Source organism: Cnephaeus nilssonii (genome assembly GCF_951640355.1).
Source record: "Cnephaeus nilssonii genome assembly, chromosome: 14".
NCBI lineage: Eukaryota > Metazoa > Chordata > Mammalia > Chiroptera > Vespertilionidae > Cnephaeus > Cnephaeus nilssonii.
Window position 1 is genome coordinate 7,851,381 of NC_137085.1, and position 13,037 is coordinate 7,864,417.

The window sequence follows — 13,037 nt, forward strand, 5'->3', positions numbered from 1 at the left end:
CAACAAAAAACGAAAAACACTCATCCTCATTCCCCTTCCCCTGCCTATGCTCAGAGCCCCTCCAACTCTGCTGAGAAATTTAGTGTGTTTTAGTTTGTAAGCTATTGAGAAACCACAGACAGAATATCTTGCTTAAATCTGGGTGGAATTTTTCTCTTTGGGCTTCTGCTTCAGAGAGAGATAAGGAGTTTTCTCCATTTTTTCTAATCTTCACATGGCAAATGTTTGCAGCCCTGACATATAAAGAAACAGCTGTGTTTTTCCTGTGGAAGAGAGTTTCTTAGATGAGATATCCAAATTTATTCATTGTCTGCTTTCTTTCAATGAAGAGATCTTGTGACAGCTTCAACAACTGGTGCAGAAAGTAAGATCACAGACCTGGAGCAAAAGGAACAAGAGCTCCAAGCATTCATTCAGCAGCTTTCCATTGATTTGCAAAAGGTAAATAGAACAAAAAACAAAAAGGTAAGTAAAGTTCTAGGAGGGGACCCAAGTTGGGGCTAAGGTATGAGATGCACAGCAGCTCTCTGTGGTCCTTGTGCTGTGAGCCAGGGTGTATATCATCATTTGTTTTACAAGTTCTCTCTTTGGCCTTAAGGCAGCTGATTGGCATCATCACTGCTTCATCCAGCCTCATGGAGTGATGTAGGTTATTGTAGGCTGGCTGGGAGCTTCTTGCATGGGATTATCTGCTGGATTTGACTAATAGGATAAAGATGCAGGTCCTGTTGGACTGTGGATTAATAGGATTAAACACTTGCTTGTTGAAAGTGTGAGGAAAAGCATTCATTTAGCTAGTAGATCACAATACAACTGAGTTATTTTAAAGAGGAGAAACATCTTCCCAGGGTCCTGGCTAGATTCCACGGAGGTAAGAACATTGCTCCTTCCCAAGTTGTGGGTTGCTTGGGGCAGGCATTTGCCTCTTGCTGCTGCATGAGGTCTGAACTGGATGCCAAAGTGGTGCTGGGTTCTGATTTTGTATCTTCTATGTCCCATTTTCAGGGAAGATTTCCTGGCAATATATTCTTCTGGCATGCAGTTGAGAACAGAATTTCTGGGAAACGCAATGGTCCTCGAAGGGACCAAAAGGGAGGGAGAGGGGATTTACGGTGTAATGTAATCTCTGCTTTCACATGCAGGTCACTGCTGAAACTCAGGAGAAAGAAAAACTCATCACACATTTGCAGGAGAAAGTCACATCCTTAGAGAAGAGACTGGAGCAGAACTTATCAGGAGAAGAACATGTGCAGGAACTCCTGAAAGAGGTAATTAGCTCTCTCTGGGCCAGCCAGTGTGGGGAAGGAGCTTTCATAAAATCCTAGAGTTTCAGGTCCTGAGAGTTTGCAAACAGCTTGGTGAGAAGAGCACTCTCTCCAACTTTTGATTTTCCTGCTTACAGCAGAGAGAGTCTCATGTCACCTGTGTGGGACATGTTTTCCTCAGGGAAAGCTTTACTCAGAGATGCCTGTGAACAAATAGCATCCCGATCAACCAATCAGCCCACCTAGGGATTTACTCCACCTGGACTGTCTTGTCTTATTGCTTTGCTCTCCTCCTCCCTTTTGCACTTTCCATTGGCCAAGGAACCATCTGTTACCATCTGCCTTTGGCTTCAGCACAATTGCCTTGGGCAGCAAGTGGACTCTCCTTAGCTGAGAGGAGGCTATTGAGAAGACTTACCTTTTGCCCAGGTCAGTGATGTAGATGAACTTGCTTTCTCATCAGGTCTGAGCTCATTGCCTATATTCCACTCCTTTTCCTCTTGTTTACCAGTGATTGTCCTCACATGACAAAGGTAACAAAGCCAAGGCCTTGGGCCTAGATTACACCCTCACTTTCTGTCTTTAGTTCCCACTAAATACCTCTATCTCCACTGCCACTATAGCCTGGTCCATATTAGAAGTCTCCAGACTGGCCTACCCAGCATCTCTCCTCCTTCACCCTCTGTCAAAGTTATTGCCAAAGTGATCTTCCTAAACATAAAGACCTTACACAATTCCCCTATAATCCACAATGAGTATAATGTGAGTTCTAGAGTGTAAATTGATTTCTAGAACCAGACTAGGTTTGTATCTCACCTACAGGCAGTCCTCTGGTTACATTGGACTCCACGTACGTCGTTCCATGGTTACATCGCCATCTCCTGTTTACAGTATTTATAAAAAAAAAAAAAAGAAGTTCGGTCATTTCAACATATGTACATATGTGCTTTATGTTTTTATTATTTATTTACCACAAGTAAACGTCAGGAATTTTTATCTTTCTTTTAAATTTTTTTTATTGTTTCACTTCATTACTGCTGTGTATGTGCTCCATGTGAGTGATGTAGGTGCTTATGTAGGTGGGTTCCGACTTACGGCAAAAATTGTGTTACGTCGCGCCATAGTAACGGATCTCTGATGTAACCTGAGGACCTACTGTATTCTATTTATTGGTTTGTGACTTAAAGCTAACCATGTAATCTCTTTGTGTTTATTTTTCCTCTGTAAAATAGGGTTATTAATTGTACCAAATGCATAGAGTTGTTATTAGGATTAAATGAGTTACAATATGTGAAGTGGTTAGAACGAGGCTTAGAACATAGTAGGGTCTTGATATAATTCAGCTATCTTCTATATATATAAAAGCCTAATATGCAAAGTGTCCCCTTGGGAGTTTGACCAACCGGTAGTTGGATCACACGCTATGATGTGCACTGACAACCAGGGCGTGGCGTGGAACGAAGGAAGGCCCCCGCTGGCAGCCGGGGAATGGAGGCCCCGGCCGGCAGCCGGCAGCCACTAGGGACCCTACCCATGCACAAATTTTGTGTAATGGGCCTCTAGGCTATGTATAGAAAATCCTAAGCGACCTTTCAACCATTTGACCGTAGCTATGACATGCAGTGACCACCAGGGGGCAGATGCTCAATGCATAGGTATGGAAACATGGAAAAGACTGATGAATCTCAGAGGGAAGTGGGGGAGTGGAGAGGGCAGGAAGAGATTAACCAAAGATCTTATATGCATACTAGAAGCCCCGTGCACCAGTTCATGCACCGGTGGGGTCCCTTGGCCTGGCCTGCGGGGATCGGGCAGTCCGACATTCCCCAAGGGGTCCTGGATTGCGAGAGGGTGCAGGCCAGGCCAAGGGACCCCACCGGTGCATGAATCGTGCACCGGGCCTCTAGTTAGTAAAATAATCATTATTGTGCCATCATCATTATTATAATGTTTAGTGTGCATAATAGCTACTTAGGGAATTTGTTTAAAGTATGTATCTCTGGCCCTACCATCGGAAATTCTGATTTCTGGAGTAATAGGCCTGGAGTAAAGCCTCATGTTTAACAACCCCCAAGTAAGTTTTAATGCCAATGTTTAAACAACTCCACTTTGAAAAATATTGCCTTCAGAATTAAATTCAAACTTCTTTCTGCAGCATAAAATACTTCTCATGATATTGCCCTTTGCCTCACTTTCTAGTCTTATTTCTTGACTTGAGCCCACCATCACTTTATTTTTTAGTAAGTTGTAGCTTCCAAATGTTCCAGGCTGTTTCCACCTTCATTGGTCATCCCTCTGTCTGGATGCTGCCCCCCACCCACACCCCACCTCCCATCCCTGGCCACCGTGAATTTTGAAGCCTCCCATTTCCCTGAGGCCATGAGCATATCCTGCTCTGTACTCCTTTTTGTGGGCACTATTGCATTCTATTATATAACTAGAGGCCCAATGCATGAAAATTCATGCACTGGAGGGGGGTTCCTCAGCCCGGCCTGCCCCCTTTCACAGTCCGGGATCCCTCAGGGGCGGGAAGCGACCTGGCGATCAGGGGAAGGTGACACCCCCATCACGCCTCTGCTGCTGCCACTGCCGGCAGCGCAAGCCTCAATCGGCCCTGATTACCTGTGCCTCGGGCCAGCCCTGGGTGGCGGGGCTGAGTGGACTGGGCTCCGCCATCTTGAGGTTGTGGGTGCCGCCATCTTTGAGGGCATGGCAGTCAATTAGCATATTTCCTCCTTATTGGCTGTGGGTGCCACCATCTTTGCGATGGTGTGAGGGTCAATTAACATATTCCCTCTATTAGATAGGATTGTTTTGTCCTAGCCACAGGGTCAAAGGACTGTGTCAAATGTATCTGTGTATACTTGATGATATGTGAATTTTATCTTAATGTACCGTATTTTCCAGCGTATAAAACGACTTTTTAACCCAGGAAAATCTTCTATACACCTATTCGTCTTATACGCCAGAAAATACGGTATTTGTGTCCCTTGAGACTTACACAAATCATAGTTATGTTGTGGATATCAGTAAATATTTATTCAATGAAGAAATGACTATTTTCTTTTACTCTTCTTCCATTTACAGAAAACAGCTGCTGAGCAGAATTTGGAGGATACCAGACAGCAGCTCTTGGCAGCCAGAAGCAGCCAGGCCAAGGCCATTGACATACTGGAGACGCGGGTATTGACCTCCTGCCAGTGATCGCATTGTCTGGGTGGTAACCTGGTTGGATGACTTGGTTGTGGCTGAGAATCCCCTTGGGTCAAAGGTTTTCTTTTGAGGGGACTGTTTTTTGGCTCTTACTTATATTGAGTTGAGTTAGTCATTTTATTCATTTGCTACATTATCGTCATTGTTCCACACAAAGTTGTCTTCTTGTTTGTTCCCTTTTATCTCCATTTCTCTTCCTCCCATAGGAAACCATTTTGACATGGTTAATAGAAATCCTTCTATTGTTGGGTTTTCCTAAAATATGTGGCATTGTTTTGTGTGCTTATTTATGTAAATGATATAGCTATGCATAGTCATCTCTTAGCTTCAACTGCTCCATCTTCTGTCTGTGTCCACATCACTATACTTACCTACTCTACTTTGTAGTTATCTTCTAGAATGATAGACATACAGATTGCCTTCTTCCTGTCACCACAGATTACACTGCAGTGAACATCCTTATCCCTGTCACCTTGAGGAGAGAGAATGCATGTGACCTAATGTGACTAAATAGGATAAGGATGTTCCCAGCAGGGTTGCTCCTGGCTCTAGTCCCCCAGCATGCCCGGGGATTCCTGTATCTGAGGGCTTTTCCAACATTGGCATTTCCAAGCATTTTCTTTTTGCCAGTTTAAGGAGTGTGAAGTGGTGGGAGGAGCAAAGGATCTCTGTGGGGCCTCCTTAAGGAGAGCCCTAATCCCATTCTCGAGGGCTCTATTTTTATGACCTAAGCACCTCCAAAGGCCCCACCTCATGATCTCAGCATATGAATTTGGGAGAGGGGACACAGACTTTCAAACCATAGCAATTTAGCTCATTTTGTAAAATCTTATTTCTTCAGAAACATATTTTAAGGTATATTTTTCTCTAAATTCAGTTTTGTTTGTTTTATTATAATTCCATTTATTTATTTACTTAATTTTTAATTTTTTTTGTTGTTGTTTGTTTTTGAGAGAGAGAGAGAGACATCGATTTGTTTTCCACTTATTTATGCATTCATTAGTTGATTCTTGTATGTGCCCTGACGGAGGATCAAACCTGCAACCTTGGCATATTGGGATGATAGTCTAGCCAACTGAGCTACCTGGCCAGGGCAGTTTTATTTCTGTGTGTGTGTGTGTGTGTGTGTGTATATATATATATCCATTTTTTGTTGTGGTGTTAAAATATACATAATGTAAAATTTATCATTTTAACTGTTTCTAGGTATACACTCAGTGGCATTAAGCACATTCCCATTGTTGTGCAGCCATCACCACCATCCATCTCCAGATCTTTTTCATCTTCTCAGACTGAAACTTGGTACCCACTGAAACAATAATTCCCCATTCTCTCCTCTCCCCAGCCCCCTGGCAACCATGATTCCACTTTCTGTCTCTGAATTTTTCGAATCCAGGTACCTCACATTAGTGAAATAATACACTATTTGTCCTTTAGTGTCTGACTTATTTCACTTAGCATAATGTCCTTAAGGTTTATCCATGTGTCAGAATTTTATTCCTTTTTAAGGCTGAATAAGCCATTTTAAGGCTTTTAGTCCATTGTATGGATGTACCACATTTTGTTGATTCATTTGTCAATGGACATTTGGGTTGTTTCCATCTTTTGGCTGTTGTGGAAAATGCTGCTTGAACATTAGTGTAGCTTCAACAACGAGGTTTTTGTGTGTGGGTTCACACTTTCACTTCTCTGAGGTATATACCTAGGAGTGGACTTGCCCGGACATATGGTAACTCTGTGTTTAACCTTTGAGGATCTGAAATCTTTCTTGAGTTGTGTCTCTAATTGGGACTTGAGTAGATATTTTCTGAACCCAGGAGTTTAAAAAGCTAGGTTTCAGTCCTGGCTCTGTCACTAATTTATGATTATGGACAAGTAACATTACTGGTCTCCTCTGTGGAAGTTCTCACACTGTTCATATAGGCTAGTTTTAGTGAAATCATGTAATGTGAATGTATCTGAGGAACCATGAGATCTAAAAACATTCTCTTCTAATCGGGCACTTGTCCTTGACAAAGCTGTCACCTTCTTGTGCTTGTTTTAATAGTAAAGTTCCCCAAGGGCAGAGATTATTCCACAAAAAAGAGAAATTGGCAGATAAGAGTCAGATAAAATTGGCCCATTGGAGAGTTAGGCCTAGCTAAGTGCTGGGCAGTATGTCATCATCCTGTCCATTGGGCCAGCCTAGTGCAGAGCCAGGTACATCCTAGTCAGACTTGGTCGAAGTTCAGTGAATGAATGGAACCAAAATTGTGTCATAACAGTAATCCTACTTCTGGGAATCTGTCCTAAGAAAGTGATTCAAACCAGGTCTAAACATTTGCATAAATATTTTAACTGCTGTACAATTTTGGAGGGGAAAATGGGAAACAACCCAAGTGCCAACACGGGAGGCAGCAGTGCAGGAAATTCCAAAACATCCTTTGAGAAAATAATCTAAGGTCTGCAGACCATGTAGAAACACAGAAGAAAACTTGAGTGAGGAGAAAAAATACAGTTTTACTAGAATTGTATACAAAGTTATTTTAAAAAGTCATAGAAATAGACTGGAAGAAAAGACATTAGGATGATAGTGTTTTATAGTATGGGTATTTTTTTCCTATAAAATGTTCAATTATGTACCTGATTTCTGACTTAAATTAATTTAGTTTTTAAAGCCATTTATTGTTACTCTCAGCTTTTTTTTTAGATTGTCTTTTTAAATTTATTTTGGAGAGGGAGGAAGAGAGAGAAACATCAATGTGAGAGAGCTATACCCACCAATTGGTTGCCTCTCGTACGAGCCCTGACTGGGAAGCGAACCCACAACCTTCCAGTCCATGGGACACCGCTCCAACCAACTGAGCCACACCAGCAAAAGAGTGCTTCTGGCCTTAGCCAGTTGGGTTCAGTGGATAGAGCGTCGACCCGCGGACTGAAAGGTCCCGGTTTTGATTCCAGTCACGGACATATACCTCGCTTGCAGGCTTGTTCACTGGCCCCAGTTGGGACACCTGTGGGAGGTAACCAATCGATGTGTTTCTCTTGCATTGACGTTTCTTTGTGTCTCTTCCTCTCCCTTGTACTCTCTCTAAAAATCAATGGGAAAATATCCTCAGGTGAGGACTAACAACAATAAAAAAGAATGCTTCTGTTTCCACTAAGGTGAAAGAACTAGAGCAGAGCCTGCAGGCCTCTGAGGAGAAGCTGAAACAGAGCAGAGACGCCGTGGCCGCTCAGGAATCGCAGATTCAGGAGCTTGTAAGTAGCTATTGTGCTGCTGCAGTCTAGGCCCTCAATGCCTTCCCTTATGCCTTTGCAGCTACCCCAACTTCTGGAATGGTATCTGGGCCTGACTTCATATACAGTTGTGCTGGGTGTGGGCAGCTGGGCAGTTGCAGGTAGAAGGAGTCAGGCCTGCTGGAGGCTCTGAGTTACCCAGAGAGGCAGGGACTGGCTAATTCCCACCTGACAGCCTAATTGTGGGACTGTTACAGGTGGTAACTCCACTGGCAGTCAAACCTCAGCTTGCAGCCAGGGCTGTGGAGAACAGGTCCAAGCTTTGGGGAGAGGATGGCGAGGGCTTGGCCAGTTGTCGCAGCCTCAGAAGAGGTGTTGAATTAGCAACTAGAGAAATAAAAACGGCATTCATTGCATGGTTACCCTGTCCCAGGCTCTGTGCTAAGTACTCTGCACGTGTTTTCATTTAGTCCTTGCAGCAGACCTAAGAGGTATGCAGTTATCCTCATTCTCTAGAGCAGTGGTCGGCAAACTCATTAGTCAACAGAGCCAAATATCAACAGTACAACGATTGAGAGCCAAATTTTTTAAACTTAAACTTCTTCTAACACCACTTCTTCAAAATAGACTCGCCCAGGCTGTGGTATTTTGTGGAAGAGCCACACTCAAAGAGCCAAAGAGCCGCATGTGGCTCGCGAGCCGCAGTTTGCCGACCATGGCTCTAGAGCAAGCATGTCAAACTCAAAGCCTAACACGGGCCAGATAAACAAGGTTTAAGTTTATGTGGGCCGCAAAAAAACAAAAGCTTCAATTTTCATAGAAATGTAGGTTTATTTCAATAGAGACATGCTGAATACAAAGGAATGAAATGAGTAATCGTTAACATAAAATAATAGAACATTTTCATAAAAATTAACATTTTTTTCTTGAACATTAACTTACCAGACACTGAATAACTGCACAAATTAATAAGCATAACGCAAATAAACCTATTTTTCTTGTTCTCCAAAAGCGAAATATTTTCTGTTGCTCACACCCAACAAGTCAGTACAAGACTAATGATGTGGCAATCGTCTGCTAAAATATTAGCTGCTAGTATTAGTGGAGAGAAATGGTATGCCTGCGCATAGGCGCGTAAGGGAAATGAATGCAACACAATTATAGTAATTAGTCATTAGGGAATGTTGTAGTTCGTTATTAATAATTAAATATAACAGGATGTTGTAAAAATTAAGTTACGAAATTTTTATTAAAACGTTTCTTACATACCGCTGTATTGGCTGGGCCACAAAAATATTCATTGTGGGCCGCGAGTTTGACATGCTTGCTCTGGAGGAAGCAGGCTCAGAAAGACCAGGCTGCATCCTTCTCAGATCAAAGCCCAGTTCATCACTGGGTTATACTGCCTCCCCGGGGAGAGCTGCCGCCATAGAGGGCAGCACTGAGTACAGTGAGGGAGGACAGGGCTGTCCCCCCAGCACCGAGACCCATCCCCGATGCCAGCTCCCGAGCAGACCAGGGCCTGGGCCATACGCTGAGCCTGCAGGTGGGGACCCCGGCAGCACCCAGGCTGGAGAAGGTCAGAAAGGAGAGTTGCTTGTATAGGACACCCATCTTTGGGTCACTGAGAAACAGAATAAGGCCCCCATTGTCCCTGTGAATATCTATCCTCTGGTACCCCCACAGGCCACCGCAAACCAGGAGAGCAGCCGTGCACAGCGGCAGGTGCTGGCTCTGCAGCAGCAGTGCACGGAGCACGTCCACGCGCTGGAGGCCCAGCTTGCTGCCCTCGAGACGGCTCGGGCCGCTGACCAGACGGCTGCAGAGCGTCAGATGGTGAGTGAAGGAAGGAGTGAGGTTGTGCTGCTCAGCACCAGGTTCACAGGAAGGCCAGCCCCGCTCTGAACTAGGGAACCACATTTGGGAGTTTTTATCTTTCCAACTAGACACCTTCTCAGGAGACTACATGTAAAAAGGCTGCTTTTTACAAAATCACCAAACAGATGGCTTCTCCTTTTCCTTGGGCTGCACAGGGGCTCCCTGACCAGTCCCCTCAGCTTCTTTCCAGTCTTTCTGAAATTCATATTCTTCCCTAGTGGCTTCTCCTTTCTCTGGCCCCTCCCTCTGTTCCAGATCTTCAGAATCAAGTGCCTCGTTCTTGTGAGGAGTTTGTCTGGTGGTTCTGCCCCACCCCATACTCATCTCCCAAAAAAAGGGAGGGGCATTTTTAAAGGTTCCCTGTCAAAGAGATAGGACTGTGCCCAGGGGCAATATGGTAAAGACCTTTTCTTTTTATCTATGCTTTTCTCACTTTGCAGAGGGATCTGGAACAAGAAAATGCACTCCTTAAAGAAAGCAAGAATGAGTGTGAACTTTCTTTACAACATCACCAACTTGAACTAAAGAAGCTAAAGGTATTTAGCTCACGAGCGGCATGCCTTTCACTTGGAGAAGCAGTGGCGCTAGCATTTGTTCAGTAGTTCTGTTAGGCATTTGCTAGAAATTGTCACCTCACTAAGTCCTCTCAGTGATCCTGGGGGAGGAAGAATTACCCTCATTTTTCAGCTGTCTTTGAGGCTCCACGTGTAAGTCATTTGCCCAAGTTCCATAGTTACTGAGAGGTGGTGCTGGTCTGACTTTTCACTCCACCACAAGGCCCAGCCCTTCCTCTGTGTCATCAGGAGCTGCCCGGAAAACCACTGTCAGAGCGCCACGGTTAGTGACTTCCAGCGAGACGAGCAGAGCACGGCTTCAGCAGGTCACAGGGCCTGGTTGGTTTGCATTGGGCGCCGTGTACATAAATGAGGAAACAGTCTGCTGGATTCTGAGAACGGGGTGCTTTATCAGATGCTGCCCCTTCGTTTCCTGGACATAACTGGATGAGGAGGAAAGAGAGACGCTGCCACTTTCTTATAGGCCTCCGGGCTCCCGTCCCTTTCTGTAGCGGATGGTGGGTCACTGCAGTACTTGCCCGGCTTGGTCATCACCCAAAGATGTTGTGGATCCCTCGGCCAAGGTCTTCTCTGAGAACACCCATAGCTGAGGGCCTGCACTGGGTCAGCTCTCAGGAACAGTATCTGCTAAGTTCTGTAGGTGCTATTGCAGAAGAGCTGTATGTGAGGGCCTGCACTTTGCAGTCAGATATTTTTTATGCATTCCTTCAGCAAACATTTGAGTACCTGTAAGCACCATTGTAGGTGTTGGGATGTGGCAGTGAGCAAGACAAACACACACACTCCCTCCCATCCCCTGGTGGAGCTTGTAACTAGAAACAGTAAACAAGTGATAAATAGTCTTAAATGCTCTGAAGATAAGAAAGCAGGGTGAAGGACAGAGCAGGGAGGAGAGGGTTTTAGCTATGGAGGCCTGGGCAGCTTCAGTGATATTTGAACAAAAGCGCTGAATAATGAGAAGGGGCCAACAATGTGAATGTTTGGGGAAGGAATATTCCAGACAGAAGAAATAGCAAATAGAAAGGAACTGAGGCAGAAAAAAGCTTATTTTGTTCGGAGAACAGCATAAAGGTAGGTGTGGGTGCTGCTTGGTGGGCGGGGGACAGCAGGGGAGAAGTGGGCAGGGAAGCCGTGAGGCTCTGAGCAGAGCAGAGATGTGAGTTTTGTTTTAAAAGGGTAACTCTGACTCTGTGGAGAATGGTTTGTAAGGAAGCAAGTGCAGAAGCAGGAAGACCTGCGAGGAGGCTCAGACATTACTGTCCTCATAAATTTTATCATAAAAGACAAAATTTCAGCAGAGATTTGGAAACTTTTATTATTAAAAGAGAAATTTTTAAAATAAATCAGATTAGAATTTTATTTATTTATTTATTTTTTTTCAATTTTTTTATTAAGGTATTATATGTGTACATATCTTACCATTGCCCTCCCCACACCCCCCTCCCATATATGCCCCCACCCCCCAGAGTTTTGCATCCATTGGTTATGCTTATATGCATGCATACAAGTCCTTTGATTGATCTCTTATCTCCCCCACCTCTCCCTAACCTTCCCCTTGTAATTTGACAGTCTGTTTGATGCTTTACTGTCTCTGTATCTATCTTTTTGTTCAAGATTATAATGTTCTTTATTATCCATAAATGAGTGAGATCATGTGGTATTTTTCTTTCATTGACTGACTTATTTCACTTAACATAATGTTCTCCAATTCCTCCCAGGTTGCTGCAAATGATGAGAATTCCTTCTTTTTTATGGCAGCATAGTATTCCATTGTGTAGATGTACCACAGTTTTCTGATCCAGTCATCTGCTGACGGGCACCTAGGCTGTTTCCAAATCTTAGCTATGGTGAATTGTGCTGCTATGAACATAGGGGTGCATATATCCTTTCTAATTGGTGTTTCTAGTTTCTTCGGAAATATTCCCAGGAGTGGGATTACTGGGTCAAATGGGAGTTCCATTTTCAGTTTTTTGAGGAAACTCCATACTGTTCTCCACAGTGGCTGCACCAGTCTGCAATCCCACCAGCAGTGCACGAGGGTTCCTTTTTCTCCGCATCCTCGCCAACACTTGTCGTTTGTTGATTTGTTGATGATAGCCATTCTGACAGGTGTGAGATGGTACCGCATTGTTGTTTTGATTTGCATCTCTCGGATAATTAGTGACGTTGAGCATGTTTTCATGTGTCTCTTGGCCTTCCTTCTGTCTTCTTTTGAAAAGATTCTATTTAGGTCTGTTGCCCATTTTTTTATTGGATCATTTATCTTCCTTTTATTAAGTTGTATAAGCTGCCTGTAGATGTTGGAGATTAAACCTTTATCAGTGATGCCATTTGCAAACATGTTCTCCCATGCAGTGGGCCTTCTTGTTGTTTTGTTGATGGTTTCTTTTGCTGTGAAAAAGCTTTTTATTTTGATGTAGTCCCATTTGTTAATTTTCTCTTTAGCTTCCATTGCCCTAGGGGCAGTGTCAGTGAAGAATTTCTTTTGGCATATGTCTGACATTTTGCTGCCTGTGGATTGCTCTAGTATTTTTATGGTTTCCCGTCTTATGTTTAAGTCCTGTATCCATTTTGAGTTTATTTTTGTGTATGGCGTAAGTTGGTGATCAAGCTTCATTTTTTTGCATGTATCTGTCCAATTTTCCCAACACCATTTATTGAAGAGACTGTCTTTATTCCATTGTATGTTCATGCCTCCTTTGTCAAATATTAATTGAGCATAGTGGTTTGGGTCAATATCTGGATTCTCTATTCTGTTCCATTGATCTATATGTCTGTTCTTGTGCCAGTACCAGGCTGTTTTGAGAACAGTGGCTTTGTAATACAGCTTGAAATCTGGTATTGAGATCCCTCCTACTTTATTCTTCTTTCTCAGGATTGCTGTGGC

At 43.7% G+C, this 13,037-nt stretch overlaps 1 protein-coding gene across 3 annotated transcripts in view; it reads left to right on the forward strand.

Moving 5' to 3' along the window:
• The window catches only part of GOLGA1 (golgin A1), a 45,589-nt gene that overhangs the window by 14,772 nt on the left and 17,780 nt on the right, over positions 1-13,037 (forward strand). For all 3 annotated transcript variants that reach the window (XM_079790254.1, XM_079790255.1, XM_079790256.1), the window contains 6 exons: positions 330-441; positions 1,143-1,268; positions 4,353-4,448; positions 7,623-7,718; positions 9,384-9,533; positions 10,016-10,111. In XM_079790254.1, the coding sequence (XP_079646380.1) occupies positions 330-441; positions 1,143-1,268; positions 4,353-4,448; positions 7,623-7,718; positions 9,384-9,533; positions 10,016-10,111 (676 nt within the window). The remainder of the gene's footprint in view (positions 1-329; positions 442-1,142; positions 1,269-4,352; positions 4,449-7,622; positions 7,719-9,383; positions 9,534-10,015; positions 10,112-13,037) is intronic.